The sequence below is a fragment of the Scyliorhinus torazame genome, chromosome 7 (genome assembly GCF_047496885.1).
Source record: "Scyliorhinus torazame isolate Kashiwa2021f chromosome 7, sScyTor2.1, whole genome shotgun sequence".
Classification (NCBI taxonomy): Eukaryota; Metazoa; Chordata; class Chondrichthyes; order Carcharhiniformes; family Scyliorhinidae; genus Scyliorhinus; species Scyliorhinus torazame.
In genome coordinates, this window is record NC_092713.1 from 130,876,132 (window position 1) to 130,891,957 (window position 15,826).

General features: G+C 43.9%; 1 protein-coding gene across 2 annotated transcripts in view; it reads left to right on the forward strand.

Annotated features, from left to right (window-relative positions):
- LOC140426557 (uncharacterized) overlaps positions 1 to 12,028 on the forward strand; it is a 44,281-nt gene extending 32,253 nt beyond the window's left edge. For both annotated transcript variants that reach the window (XM_072511483.1, XM_072511485.1), the window contains exons 3-4: positions 2,918 to 3,094; positions 11,850 to 12,028. In XM_072511483.1, the coding sequence (XP_072367584.1) occupies positions 2,918 to 3,094; positions 11,850 to 11,999 (327 nt within the window). In that variant the 3' untranslated portion in view covers positions 12,000 to 12,028. The remainder of the gene's footprint in view (positions 1 to 2,917; positions 3,095 to 11,849) is intronic.
- The last annotated feature ends 3,798 nt before the right edge of the window (positions 12,029 to 15,826 follow it).

Consider the following 15,826-nt stretch of genomic DNA (forward strand, 5'->3'; position numbering starts at 1 on the left):
AACTAATGGGAAAGAGGTAGGCTGCATCACAGAGATTGCTAGATCTTAGTGGACAATTTTCTTTGAGGCTAGTGGCAAGTGCTGTTGCTTCATCACTGACCGCAAAATCCAGGCTTATTTATCTTCCCTGCCCTAAAATCACATACTTATGTGACCTGCAATTGTAACACTTGAAACCATCCATCGTGGATACTGGATACTGCCATCATGCAGATAGCCCCACAGGATTCTCCAATTTCTGGATGGCAGATTGATAAACACTCTAGCAAAGCAAAACCAATGCTAAAACACCAAGCTGCTTTATTTTGCATATAATTTGTAAGACAGCAGACTACAGTTTTCAATAAATATTGAAATATTGATAGGAAGATAACAAATCATGCCATACTACTTAATCTTGTTAGCAAGCTGTCCACAATGCTGCAAAGAGGTTGAGAAGGGACAAAGAACCATGAGTACAATCACGTGAGCAGTAATTTACAATAAATCCTAAAATGGACTTAATTGATAATCCATAATATTAATATTAATAGAAGTATTCTATAGAGAATAATAATCTCATCTATTAATTATTATAAGATAAGCTTTTACCTGCTTCACTATCACCTGAACCACAAAACTCATAACCAGATCACTTGGTAATGACTCCATGGCATATGCTATTTCATAATATGTTATATAATGTTTTATTTTTGTGAGAGCTTTATTTAATTTGCGACCTATTTTTACAATCATTAGATATTCATTGCATTTGCAAGTGCCTATTCACTTCATATTATTGAGATATAGACACATCAGGTCTAATGTTCACTGTTATTATCTTGAACTTATAAAAGGTTGATTTCTGTACTGAATTTTAATGGATGCTTTAATTGATATCAATGTCCCTGTGCTGGAGAAGGTGATTCAGCTTTTCAACTTCTGATCATTGTTCAGTGATCTCTGCTTTATAGCACTCAAGCATGGAAATCAAGCAAGAAACGGAATGGGGTCAACTATGATAGCTTTCACAGTCAAGTGGCCAGGCGTCAGTCATTTTATAAGTTAAGATACAAAGGACAACTGTTCGATTGCAGTACCAATGGTGTATTGTTGCCCAAAAGACAAAATCACAACATGAGTCAATACCTGAAAAGGAGAAAAGCAAAGCTTGGAGTTGCTGATTTAGAAAATGTTAAGACTAGTCGATGTAGTGTACAAAATAAATTAAGATCAAAAGATCATAAGAATTAGGAGAAAGAGTACTAAGACAGAGCCCAAATAATATAAAAGGGGAGAGGGAAGGGGGGGGGGGGGGGGGGGGGTTAGAGATGGAGTGCCTTAGAAAGAAAAAAATGTAAATTGTAAATAATAACCGTTTCAATCATCTCCTGCATAGCGTACAAATGTAAAATTAAATGCAAATATTTATGGAAAAAAAATTGGAGAAGGAATAGGTCATTTGGCCCAACAAGCCAGCTCCGTTACTGCATAAGATCATGGCTAATGACCCTCAAAAATTCTTATCTCTGTCTTAAATGGAAGACCGTGCTAATGCTAATGTCTCAAGATCATGAGCGCTCATCTTGTGCAGTGACCTTTTATGTGCCACCTTATCGAATATTTTTTGGAAATAAAATATACTACATCTATTGGTTCCCCTATATCCACCCTGCTAGCTACATCCTCAAAGAACTCTAATACATTTGTCAAACATGATTCCCTTTCTCAAAACCATGTTGTCTCTGCCTGATTCTATAATGATTTTCTAAATGAACTGTTACGACCTCCTTAATAATGAATTCTAGCATTTTCCCCAATGATAAATGTTAGACTAACCGGCCTATAGTTTCCTGCTTTCTGTCCACCTACGTTCTTGAATAGTGCTGTTACATATGTGGTTTTCCAATCCACCGAGACCTTTCCAGAACCTAGAAAACTTTGGAAAATTATAACCAGTGTAACCATTTTCCCTACTCTGACCTTATTTGCTGTTGCGCCTTATGTTTGTTTGTACAGTCAGCCCCTTCCTGTCACATAAGAACTTACCTGTCTGACAGTATTTTTATTAGTTATGTTGTTCTTGTATTTTTTGACGCAAGTGTATGAGTAAGCACTTGCTTACTCTCATAAACTTAGCATTTATGGGTATTTTCCTGTGAATAATAATAATCTTTATTGTTACAAGTAGGCTTACATTAACACTGCAATGAAGTTTTTGTGAAAAGCTCCCAGTCGCCACACTCTAGCGCCTGTTCGGGTACACTGAGGGAAAATTCAGAATGCCCAATTCACCTCACAGCACGTCTTTCAGGATGTAATTAATATTAAATATTAATATTAAACCATTAATATTCCTCTCTTATGTTGTTCTCAAAAGGTGTGTCCATAACACAGCCAAAAAATTGAATATTAATCTATAAATCCTTCCAATACATGCCAATGGCAGGTATTAAGAGCAAGAGTGACTCCTGGTCAACCATGCTTGATGCAGTATGGTGTCCTTCAAGCTCTGGCGACAGACTAGCAACCGGTTCCAGAAATGCGAGTTATGGGAACAGGCATGTGTCTGTGCTCTGTCTGCCTCAAGTGCCTGTAGGAACCAGAAGAGACATAGATGGATAGATGTGGTTCGCAAAAAGCGTGAGCTGAAGATATTCCAATGCAGTGTATCTATTTTTTATCAGTCTTATTACTGAAAATGTTTCCATGTTTCCTCCAAAACCACAGAACCTACACTTAACAAATAATTAATTGAATGTGAAGCATTTTTGGGCTTCCTGACCATGTAGAGGTTGTTACATGAATTCATGCTCTTAAAAGTAGTCGTAACAGTGGTCTTGTAAACCAGGTTTTAAAAGAAACAAATCATGAAACAGGTAATGAACAAAATGAAGCAGTTAATTTGTTTCTTACTTGTGAATTGTATCTTTTTCAGAACCAAGTTGTACAAAATTGTGTAGTTATATTTTCCAAGACCTATTGCCCTTATTGTGCGAAGGCAAAGGGCATCTTTGAAGAAATAGGAGCTAATTTCAAAGCGATTGAACTGGATCAACGCAAGGATGGTGACCACATTCAAAATACTCTTGCGGAATTGACTGGTGCTAGAACAGTAAGTCGCCAATATTTGTCCTATCTCCATCTTCTCAAGTTAAATAAAGTTACATAATATAAGGTTCTCCGGGGAATAAAAATAAGATACAAGGAGCAAAGTTAACAGTTCCACGCTCAAAGATACATTTCAATGTATTTGTTTTGCTGTAAACACTGGGGTATTGTATCAAGGGCAGCACGGTGGCACAGTAGTTAGCACAGTTGCTTCACAGCTCCAGGGTCCCAGGCTTGGGTCACTGTCTGTGCAGAGTCTGCACGTTATCCCCGTGTCTGCATGGGTTTCCTCCGGGTGTTCCGGTTTCCTCCCACAGTCCAAAGATGTGCAGGTTAGGTGGATTGGCCATGCTAAATTGCCCTTAGTGTCCAAAGAAAGGTTAGGTGGGGTTACTGGATTATGGGGACAGGGGGGAGGATGCTCTTTCCAAGGGCCGGTGCAGACTCGATGGGCCAAATGGCCTCCTTCTGCACTGTAAATTCTATGGTAAAATACACACAATAAAGTTAAATAGAAAAAAAATGTGAGCTTAACTCAGCCTATTTGGAGGTGATCTCCACAGTTGGCATTAATACTCCTGGGTTAAAGATAGGGAATTTTACAAGGGCTCTGGCTGCCTGCTCTTGTTTGTGATTGAGAGATCTATTTGGACATGAATATATGTAGATATTGGATGTAGGAAAGTCTGGCTCAGCATGAAACTACCATGCAAGCTGATAGATTACTCCTATTCACTACTATGTCTCAAAAATTAAGCCACGCGTAGCCACTTAAGGTATCATGGGACAGCCAGAGCTGTACCCAAGAAGGGAGTCAATGATTCTGGAAAGAAGGGGAAGAGAGAATGATGGTTAGCAAAATAATAATTAGAATTGATGAATTATTGAAGGACAATACTTGAATGCATGGCATTCAGATGGCAAGTGACACAGTATATTGGAAAAGTCTGAAAACCTAAAGTTTGGAAAATGTCATGGAATAATTCTCCATTTATCAGTGTTTATTGCTATTTTATAAATTTCAATATTTGTAAATATGCTACTTTCCTATCAGTAAAATATTAATGGTAACAGGTAAAATTACATTGAACTTGTCGGGCAGCACAGTGGCGCAGTGGTTAGCACCACAGCCTCACGGCACCGAGGTCCCAGGTTCGATCCCGGTTCTGGGACACTGCTGTGTGGAGTTTTCACATTCTCCCCGTGTTTGCGTGGGTTTCGCCCCCACAACCCAAAGATGTGCAGGGTAAGTGGATTGGCCACGTTAAATTGCCCCTTAATTGGAAAAAATGAATTGGGTACTCTAAATTTTTTTTTTTAAACTACATTGAACTTGTAAAAACTGTGTGTTTATTTACTGTCGCAGCTATTATATAGGTTTTGTTCTGAAAACAAATAATTTCAAAATTTACATTTCTAATTCTAACGCTCGTCCATCATCAACATTCAAACGATTCAAATGGATGACATTAGATAAAACACATGACTTCTTAAGAACAAAGAAAAGTACAGCACAGAAACAGGCCCTTCGGCCCTCCAAGCCTGTGTCGACCATGCTGCCCGTCCAAACTAAAACCTTCTGCACTTCCGGGGTCCGTATCCCTCTATTCCCATCGAATAATCTTTCCAAACTTTGTCTTTACTTTAGTCTTAAAGGAGTATGGAGGAAAAGAACTCTATGGATAACTAATGTCCTTTAGGGAAGGAAATCTGCCATCTTTACCTCGTCTGGCCTACATGCGACTCCAGGCCCAAAGCAATGTAGTTGACTCTTAAATACTCTCTAGCAAGTCACTAAGTTGTATTCAACTGCAACAAAAACACGGAAAAGGAATGAAACTGGATGAACCAATCGGCATTGCGCCAGGTACAGGAAACGACAAAGTCAAACTGAGCCTTGTTGATCGTGCAAACCCCTCCTTACTTACATCTGGGGGCTTGTGCCAAGGTTGGGAGAGCTGTTTCACAGACTAGTCAAGCAAGAGCCTGACATAGTCATACAGAATCATACCTTACAGACAATGTCCCAGACACTACAATAATAATTCCTGGGTATGGCCTGTCTTACCGCAAGACAGACCCAGCAGAGGTCATGGCACAGTCAGAAGGGAGTTGGCCTGAGAGTCCCCAACATCGACTCTGGACCCCATGAAGTCTCATGGCTTCAAGTTAAACATGAACAAGGAAACCTCCTGCTGATTACCATGTACTGTCCACCATCAGCTGATGAATTAGTACTTTTCCATGTTGAATATCTCTTGGAGGAAGAATTGAGGGTGACAAGGTGTTGCAAACTTTTGGTTGGCTGTTAAATCATAATTTCCTCTGTTTGTTTAACCTTTGCTCTAGAGTCGCCAGGTATCTTTATGATACCGCCACGAGGTTCAAGTTCAAGTAATGATCAATAATTCAACACACCAATTAGTAAGATTCAAATCAAAGCACACTTATCATACACAGTAAATCACTACTCATGCATAAACTCTATTTTCTAGGCTATTCCTGTCACTAAAAGGCCTATACTTAGCTTCGGACTGGCCCACCAGGTCAGGGGAACAAATGGCCTTTCGTTCAGGTCCTGAGTCTGCAGGATTCAAAAGCTAGCATGGACTGGTAGCTAGGAGCGCCTATCTCGTAGCGAGCGTTGACTTGAGACATACTTGCTTGGCGGCAACAAGACAGGTCACTGTCAAGGGTTGGTTCAAGTTGCTGAGTGACCCTGCCAAAGAAGAACGATTTGAATTTGGGGGCTTTACTTTATAGTCCCCAGGAATCCCGGGGCGGACCCCGTACCTGGTTCCAAGTGATTGGGCTACTTTCCGATCACTTGGATGGATTTCTCCAATGCTGGGGCAGTTCCCTGATCGCTGGGCGGTCCCTAAGTTCCCCTTCCTTATCTTGGCTCCTGCTGGCGCCGAGGGGTCTGGCTTGGCTTTGTTTACCTTAACTGTTGCCATTGTGCCTGGGAATCGCACATTACTATGTAAATGGCTGCTGGTTTTAGTGCTGTCTGGTTTCTTACAGGTTCCAATATACATGATTTCTGTATTTGCTAGTCTTTGCCTGTGTTGGCTGAATTTCCCTTCAGCCTTTGCAGTTCTCCATTTTAAGTCGGGAAGTGGCCAACTCAGGTGGCTACACACCCTCCTTGTGATCCTAACGCGAAGCGTGAAGGACCACATAACTGCGTTATCTTCATTCCCTGACTCGGCGAGCACTCTTCTATGGCCTCTACACTGACCATAACTATGCAAGAACATTTTTAACTAACAATTTCTAGGAGGACTTCCGGTGACGGCGGGCGGGAGGCAGCCGCACATTGGAGGGCTCCCGTTCGGGAACGGCATTTTCGGTGAGTAACGGCCGGTCCTAGGGCCAGCGACGGCAGTAAAAGTCGGGAGATAGCGCAAGGAGAAGAAGGATGTCGAAAAACACCAAAAAAACGGCCGGGAAAAAAGCGGCTGAAAGTCCATTGGTGAGGGGAAAGGTCACCGCGGGGTCAACAAAGAAAATGGATGCTGGAGCACCAGGGGAGGCCGCAGTGCGTACGGCTGAAGAACTAACTAAGGTGATGGCTGCGGAATTCCAAAAGCAGTTGGTGCAGATTGAGAAATGTATGGAGATGGTGAGGAAGGAGATGAGGGAGGTTTTGAATGTGCTGGTGGAGGAGGCGGTTTCCCCGGTGAAGACGGCGGTGGCGAGCGAAGTGGCGGAGGTGCGAGAGCAAGGGGAGGCGCTGAAGGAAGTGGAGGAGACGGTATTGCAGCACGGTGATCAACTTGCCTCGATGGGGAAGGAGATGCGGAAGGTGATGGTCACCATTAAGAATCTGCGAGGAAAAATGGAAGATCTGGAAAACAGATCCAGGCGACAGACTTTGAGGGTCGTGGGGCTGCCCGAAGGAGTTGAAGGACCGAAGCCGACTGTGTATTTTGCCGCGATGCTGGCAAAACTATTGGGGGAGGGGGAGGACCCCATCTGATATGAACTGGATCGGGCTCATCGGTCGTGGAGGCCTGTACCAAAGGCGAGTGAGCCGCCAAGGGCAGTGACTCTGGGCTTCCGTAGGTATAGTGTGAAGGAGAAGGTCCTGAGCTGGGCCAAGCAGAAGCGGGTGGTGCAGTGGGCTGGAGCTGGGATACGTGTATACCAGGACTTTACGGTGGAGCTGGCGAGGAGGCGGGCTGCCTTCAACCGGGTGAAGAGGGCACTGTACATTGGCAAGGTGCAGTGCGGCATTGTATATCCAGCGAAGCTGAGGGTGATTTACAAGCTCAGGGACTTTTATTTTGGAACGGCGGAAGCAACGGAGGAGTTTGCGAAGGCAGAAGGTCTGTGGCAGAACTGACAAATTGAGGAATGGTCATGTGCCGATGTAACCTCATGACTGTATTTTCTTCTTTTTTTTTGTATCATTGCGCGCGGGGGTAGAGGCTAAAGGAGCCAATGTTGCATATATTTGGACAAGGGAAGGGACGGGACTTTCACTCGAAAGGAAGGCTCTTTGCGGTGTAGGTGGATATGCGGGGTTTGTGTGCTAAAAGGGGATCTTTGGGCTTTCCTAGGGCCAGGCAAGGGGGAAAGGGATCCGGGCGGGGGCCTCCACGCTGGCCGGTTTAAGCCGGCCAGTGAACAGGAGTGAGGTGGGGCTGGGGCTGCGGCCATCGGAGCCTGAGAGAACAGGGTCCGAGTGGTCTAGCCGGGGTGGAAAGTTGGGGGGAGGGAACCGAGGTTGGGGGAGGGAACCGAGGTTGGGAGGAGGAGTTTTACAAGAGGCAGTGGACGGGAGGAGCTGGAGACTTGGGGGGGGGGTGGGTACAACTTTGGGGTATCATGTACGGTACTCTCTTAGAGGCTGGGTGGCGTTGGTTGGGGGTGGGGGGGTGGAGAGCGTGTAGATTAAGGGTGACTACGGGTAATCCCTGATTCCTTTTTGTCATTTGTTTATGTACACATGCGGGTTGAGGTTTGGGGGTTGGTGGGCGGATGGGATCGTTGTTATTATGGGGATTGACATATCTTGTTGATTATTGTTTATTGTTGATGGCTGTAAATGTGGGAGAAAACGTGAAAAAGGAGAATTTAAAAAAAAAAATTTTTTTTAAACTAACAATTTCAAAGTGGCGCTATGTCAAAACAGGGCCATGCATTACAAAGTTTTAAAAAAACGGTACCTCTAACTGTCCTTAATAAACTACACTCACTCAAACATTCAATCATACTAACTTCCTAAACAATACAAAATGAAAGCAGTATTTACATTTTTCCTGTCTTGGCAGTCAAGCACAGGGTTGTACAATCTTTCCATTTCTTTATTTACAGAAGAACGCAAACAAATGTCCTTTATTATAGATCGAGGGGTTCGGGGGCCTGGTGAAAACCGAAAATAGGGGATCTTATTCTGTATACCGGGCTGCTAGCGCGGTAGGCTCTCCTTCTCCATTTCCTCATGCGGATAGTCTGCAAATGCTGCAGAGTATCGCCGACACTAATAGAGATTCGACTACGTAGGAAAGGGAGTACCACGTTATGAGCTTATCACACCATGATGGTGGATCGGAGATTATCTCGGGGTTCTGTGTGCTATGGGGAAGTGAATCATTGACGGCTGGGGGGGGGGGGTTGGGGTCAGGGGGTTCGCGTTCGCGCGCAACCAAATGTTCATTAGGGTGATGAGCAACACGGAGGATGTCCTCATGGGATTCTCATTCTTTCGCTTCTCTTCTCTTCGCTGGAGCTTCTGGAGTTCTGTGGGATCAAGCATAGTGTCTGTTACTATCTTGGTTTAATATCTTGTCTGTTAGTATGTCTATCCTTTAGTGCCAGTTCTCCCTTTACAATTTGTCACCATGTGTGACTCTCTCATTTTAAAAAAACAACCGAATATTCGGGACAAGACACACTTAAAAATACTGAAACAGTGCGAGCCGTCTCGCAGGCTGTGCGATTTACTATCCAAATGTTTGAGGATGTAAATGGCATAGGTTGGCAACCTAAGGGGGTCACCTGAAAACAAACCAAAACGTTTTTTTTTAACCAAAAGTGCCGAAATGAGGTGCGTATGGGCCGCGACGGGTAAGAATTGGGTGGAATCCCCGGGTAGGACGGCGACCAATGCCATGTGTGCTCTACCCGAACGTAGCTGACCAGAGGGAGGGTCCTCAGGCAGGGCGGAGACCAATGCTGTTTCTCCACTGCCTGAGCAACTGACAAGAACGGGCAAAAATGTAGTCATCGTGGGGGGTTGCCGTATTGGTTCTACCTTTAAACCAGAAGAGCAGTTACGAACGGGGGTCTGGCAAGTTCTCAGCGGTTTCTGCCGATGAGCGTGCGGGCAAGTTCTCAGAGGTTTCGGCCAAAAAATAAGGCGTGTGGCCGTGGAAAAAAATGTCTGATCTTACAAACAACATTTAACAATACCACTACAAACAACATTAAACAACATGCTGCAGATTCCATCAGAAAGGACACCGTTTTCTCCCAAGCGGTTCCTTTTTAAAACATCATCTGGACACCTCAGTTATCAGTTGCGAACAGGGTCGCAAAGGGGTTCTCGCTTGGGGAGTCAGACTCAAAGTAGTCATCTTCTCCCAGCATCACATATATCGGTCTTCAGCCAATACGATTCACTCTATGTGATACCAGGAAACAGCTGAAGACACTGGATACTGCAAAGGCTCTGGGCCTTGACAATATTCCGACAATAGTACTGAAGACTTATGCTCCAGAACATCCTGCAAGCTGTTCTAGTACAGCAACACTGGCATCTACTTGCCAATGTAAAGAATTGACCAGGTGTGTCCTGTACACAAGAAACAGGACAAATGCAACCCAGCCAAGTGGCGCTTACTCAGCAATAACCTGCTCACGAACGCTCAGTTTGGGTTTCGCCACCGTCACTCAGTTCCTGAACTCATTACAGCCTTGGTTCAGCCATGAATGAAGAGCTGAATCGCAGAGGCAAGGTGAGAGTGACTGACCTTGACATCAAGACAGCATTTGACCAAGTATGGCATCAAGAAGGCTTGGCAGAACTGTATTCAATGGGAATCAGGGGAAAACTCTCCGCTGGTCAGGAGTCGTACCTGGCAGAACGGAAGATGGTTGTGGTGGTTGGAGGTCAATCATCTCAGCTCCAGGACATCACTGCAGGAGTTCCTCAGGGTAGTGTCCTAGGCCCAACCATCTTCAGCTGCTTCATCAATGACCTCTCTTTCATCATAAGGTCAGAAGTGGGGATGTTTGCCGATGACTGCACAATGTTCAGTACCATTCACAACTCCTCAGATAATGAAGTAGTCCACATCCAAATGCAGCAAGGCCTGAGCAATAACCAGGCTTGGGATGACAAGTGGTAAGTTACATTCACATTGCACAGGTGCCAGCAATGACCATCTCCTACAAGAGAGGATCTAACCATCACCCCTTGACATTCACTGGCATGACCATCGCTGAATCCCCCATCGTCAACATCCTGGGGGTTACCATTGATCAGAAACTGAACTGGACTAGCCACATTAATACTGTGGCTACCAGAGCAAGTCAAAGGCTTGGAATCCTACTGCGAGTAACTCACCTCCTGACCCCACAAAGCCTGTCCGCCATCTACAAGGCACAAGTCAGGAGTGAAATGGAATACTCTCCATTTTGCCTGGATGAGTGCAGCTCCAACAACACTCAGGAAACTCAACACCATTCAAGACAGAGCAGCCAACTCGCCAAAGTTCCTTAGGCAGCACTTTCCAAACTCACAACCACTACCATCTTGAAGGACATGAGCAGCAGATACCTGGGAACCCCATCACCTGGAGGTTCCCCTGCAGGTCGCTCATCACCCTGACTTGGAAATATATCGCCGTTGCTTCACTGGTGCAAAATCCTGGAACTCCCTCCCTAACAGCACTGTGGGTGTACCTACATCTCAAGGATTGCAGCGGTTCAAGAAGCAACTCACTACCACCTTCTGAAGGGCAACTAGAGATAGGCAATAAATGCTGGCCTAATAAGTGACGCCCACAACCCGTCAATTAATTTTTAAAAACTATTTCAATGAATTGGCACATACACAGCCGGTCAAATATCTCATCAAAAGCATCTTGCTTTTTTCAGAACATGCAACAACTGTAACTCACATATATAAACAACACACCAACTAATGCAAACACCGGACCTGTAATGTGACTGGTACTGTTTCCACTTTCATAGAATTGGATAGTTAATGAAATCACACAGGCACTGGAACAATATTGTGTCAAAGTCACAAATATTCTGGTCTTTGAAAGGGACAATTTTCCCACAGTGGGGAAATGTGAGGGACAGGTATATTTTCCAGAAGTTCTGAAAGCAGAACTCAGTTGGCATGCAGTGGAAAATATCTCTTCTGAGCAAATGCTTGCCACAACATATGTGGTCAGTAACGCAGTGGTCATTGAATAATCATTCCACACAGACTTGCATTCAAATCTGGTAAAATAACATTGGAAGGTAGTGCACTGGGCAACCAAATCCATTTAAACCCATGCTTACATTTATTATGGATGAGGAAGACCATTCAGTTGTAATTAATTAATCCATTCAGTAGTACACTATAGTCCTCCTATTGCACCATTTCCTAAATATATTCAGATTTTTTTTGTCTGCAATATTCTGAACTTGGAGTCTATATCATTTCGTAAGTAAACCTGTTTAGGAGGAATTTTTTCAAAAGAGTCAAATTAGGGTTTGACAAATTTCATTCCAACATTTTATTATTTTGCCAGGTTCCAAGAGTATTTGTGAATGGAAAATGCATTGGAGGTGCTTCGGATACACATAAGCTCCATTCAAGTGGTAAACTTCTTCCTTTAGTGTTACGATGTTCTCCGCCTTGCAAATGGGATGACAGCTATTCTCTTCCTCGTTCTCATTAATATAGAATTCCTGAATTTTTCTAACTGCTTGTTACATTTGAAATAAATCATGAAATTTCAATGTTGTGTCAGATTACTCGTATACACATAGGCCCAGATCTTGCAGTCTCTGGATGGTCGTATCTCGGAGGTACTCTGGCAGTTATGCTGGGGGGCCCTTCAGACATTCCCTGCTTGGGAATTTCCTCGGGATTGACAACTTCCGTTGGCAATTACCAATACATCTGGAACACTCCAAATCTCTGGTTTAAAGTCAGACACTTTGGATGTAGCCGACGTAGTTAACATGAAAAGTTAGAAGGATTAAAAGCATTTCTAACTCCTGAGCACTACACTACTGATCCCCTAACCCCACACTGGACCCCCCCTCCCCTCCCCATCATCCGACTATCCCTGACACCCCCCAAACACCTGACCACCCGGATCCCCATCCCCGACTCCCTTTCAACACCCTGACCCACCCTATCCTCTCATTCACTTACCTTCTCTCCAAGCTTGGCAGAATGACTGAGACCTTTAACTTACCACAATATAGCAGCTAGTCCTGTAAAAAGGGGACCTTTTCCTCTGACGATCTTGCATTGCACTGAAGGATTCCAGCAGCAGCTACTCTCCACATTTCTCAGGAGGCCATGTTTGGAGAGGAATGCGGAGCTCCAGTCCAAGGTAAGAAAATATAAGTGGAGTGGCAATACGATGCTAATTGTCACTCCATGGAAGATTCAGCACATAGTGTCGTGCAAAGCATTTTCTTTCCCCATCTCCAATACTTTTAACATTTACAATTCTCCCCATGCTATTCATCAGCTAACAATCTCTGCACATGGTGTCTGTTCATACATCCAGGCTTTATATTTAAATTACTAATGGTATACTAATCATTTCACTTGGGTTGTTTTGTTCTTTGAATTCTAGTTTTAGATTTATTTACTTATATTCCTCCCTTGCCCCACCTCCTCTCACCAGAAAACAATTGCTTTGCATGTATATTCGATGGATAATATGGATAATAAGTTAAGAGCCCATGGTGTTCAGGGTAAGGTCCTGGCATGGATAGAGGATTGGCTGACTGACAGAAGACAGAGAGTGGGGATAAAGGGAGTTTTTGTCAGGATGGCAGCCGGTGACTAGTGGTGTGCCTCAGGGGTCGGTGCTGGGACCACAACTTTACACAATATACATTAATGATCTGGGGGAAGGAACTGGAGGCAAGGTTGCTAATTTTGCAGATGATACAAAGATCTGTCGAGGGACAGGTAGTATTAAGGAAGCAAGGGGGCTGCAGAGGGACTTGGACAAGCTAGGAGAGTGGGCAAAGAAGTGGCAGATGAAATACAATGTGGAAAAGTGTGAGGTTATGCACTTTGGAAGGAGAAATGGAGGCATAGACTATTTTCTAAATGGGAAGATGCTTAGGAAATCAGAAGCACAAAGGGACTTTGGAGTCCTTGATCATGATTCTCTTAAGGTTAACTTGCAGGTTCAGTCGGCAGTTAGGAAGGCAAATGAAATGTTAGCATTCATGTCGAGAGGGCTAGAATACAAGACCAGGGCTGTACTTCTGAGGTTATATAAGGCTCTGGTCAGACCCCATTTGGAGTATTGTGAGCAGTTTTGGGCCCCGTATCTAAGGAAGGATGTGCTGGCCTTGGAAACAGTCTAGAGGAGGTTCACAAGAATGATACCTGGAATGAAGAGCTTGTCGTATGAGGAACGGTTGAGGACTCTGGGTCTGTACTCCTTGGAGTTTAAAAGGATGAGGGAGGATCTTATTGAAACTTACAGGCTACTGCGTGGCCTGGATAGAGTGGACGTGGTGTAGCCATCTGGGATGGCCACTTTCAGAATACAAAATGGACGTTCACAGAGACTCTAGGGAAATGTGGACAATACTAAGCAACAAGCAGGCACAGAGCCTGAATGTGTATTTGGGAAGCAGTCAGCAGACGGAATCGAAACTCTGGGTCGATTAACATATTGATGGCCCATCTCCGAGGAACAAAGGACCAATACTCAGGTAGCCAATACTGTCGCTGACATCCCGGCGCCAGTACCCCAACTGAAAGATACAAACAAAGCAAGGCCAACGGCCACCTAGGACACACCCAGCCAGCAGGGCACCCACCCCTTTATTGGTTTAGATCGATGACAATGATCAAGAAGCTGCCCAATTAATTGGGACCAAGTTTAAGGCCTGCCTAAAAGCACGCAAAGCCCCTCGCAAGTATGAGAAGGAACCCCCACCAAAGGTTCAGCCTCTTGCATTTGGCTCTCAAGCGGAGAGACCCATCCGCCAGCATCACCAGAAGCAAGTAAGTCCAAGGTCAACGCTCGCTACCAGACGGACGACCTTAGCTGTACTCCTATTACCTCTTTGAACACAACAGCCTCAGATCCGAACAACAGCCATTGTTCCTCTGACTAAGTGGGCACCTGAAGTTAAGTATAGGTGTTAGCATTGGAGATAGTTTAGTTTGTAGTATTATCGTGCAGGAGTAGATCTTACTGCGTGTAAATAAATAGTATTGACTTTGAACTGACTAAGTGATGTTTTGGCTCTTTGATCGGTATTCGGGTTGAACCTTGTGGCGGTTCTGAAAGTACACTCATAATTAGGATTTAGAAAGGCGACCATATTGACCGCCATATTTGTAACCAAATAAATATAGCAACAGTGGAGAGACTGTTTCCACTTGGAGGAAAAAATAGAAGAAGAGGACACAATCTCAGACTAAATGGACGATCCTTTAAAACAGAGATGAGGAGGAATTTCTTCAGCCAGAGGGTGGTGAATCTGTGGAACTCTGCCACAGAAAGCTGTGGAGGCCAAATCATTGAGTGTCTTTAAAACAGAGATAGATAGGTTTTTGATCAGTAAAGGGATCAGGGGTTATGGGGAGAAGGCAGGAGAATGGGGATGAGAAAAATATCAGCCATGATTGAATGGCGGAGCAGACTTGATGGGTCAACTGGCCTAATTCTGCTCCTATGTCTTATGGACACGATGAATAAATTGTAGCTGCATACCTGTGCCATTTGTAACGTGATTGTCACCACATTATTTGTTTTCCAATGCACCTCTCAGCATTTGTATTATGCAGACTTAATTTCTTTTAAAAAAATAAAAAAATTTAGAGTACCCACTTCATTTTTGCAATTAAGGGGCAATTTAGCGTGTTCAATCCACCTACCTTGCACAGCTTTGTGTTGTGGAGGCGAAACCCACGCAAATACGGGGAGAATATGCAAACTCCACACGGACAGTGCAACTTCATTTCTTTGATGGATTCGATACAGTTGTTTTTAGTACTGATCCCACCTTGCCATGTCCTGTGCCATCTGCACGACTTTTTAAAAACAGCACTTGGACGGACAGCCTGTTTCCAGACTTTAGTACCCGTTTTAAACAAGCTATTGGGACTGTACTCATAATGACTGGGGTTGATTCTTTCCAGGCTTTGGGGGGACGCTTTAACGTACCCAGTCTGGCTGCGGTTGGGAAATCACCATCTTGTTAATCATAGTAAGGATATACTACATAAAGTGGAAGTATGTTAATGATTCAAAGTACATCGAGTCCACTCAATTTAACTTCATCATATAAATTCTCAATGTGTAAGACGACACTAAGGTGCAATTCATCCCTTGGCACAAGACAGCTTATAAATGGACCTAGTTTGCATTTATTATCCTGATTTTCACAATATTTGATATTTACATATTTCCAAAACCCGATAGAAGTATTATGGAAAATGAACAGTAACATATGACTGGAAAAATTGAATGAAACAAATGAGAAAAAGAGAATGGCATTCTTTTCCTGTCCG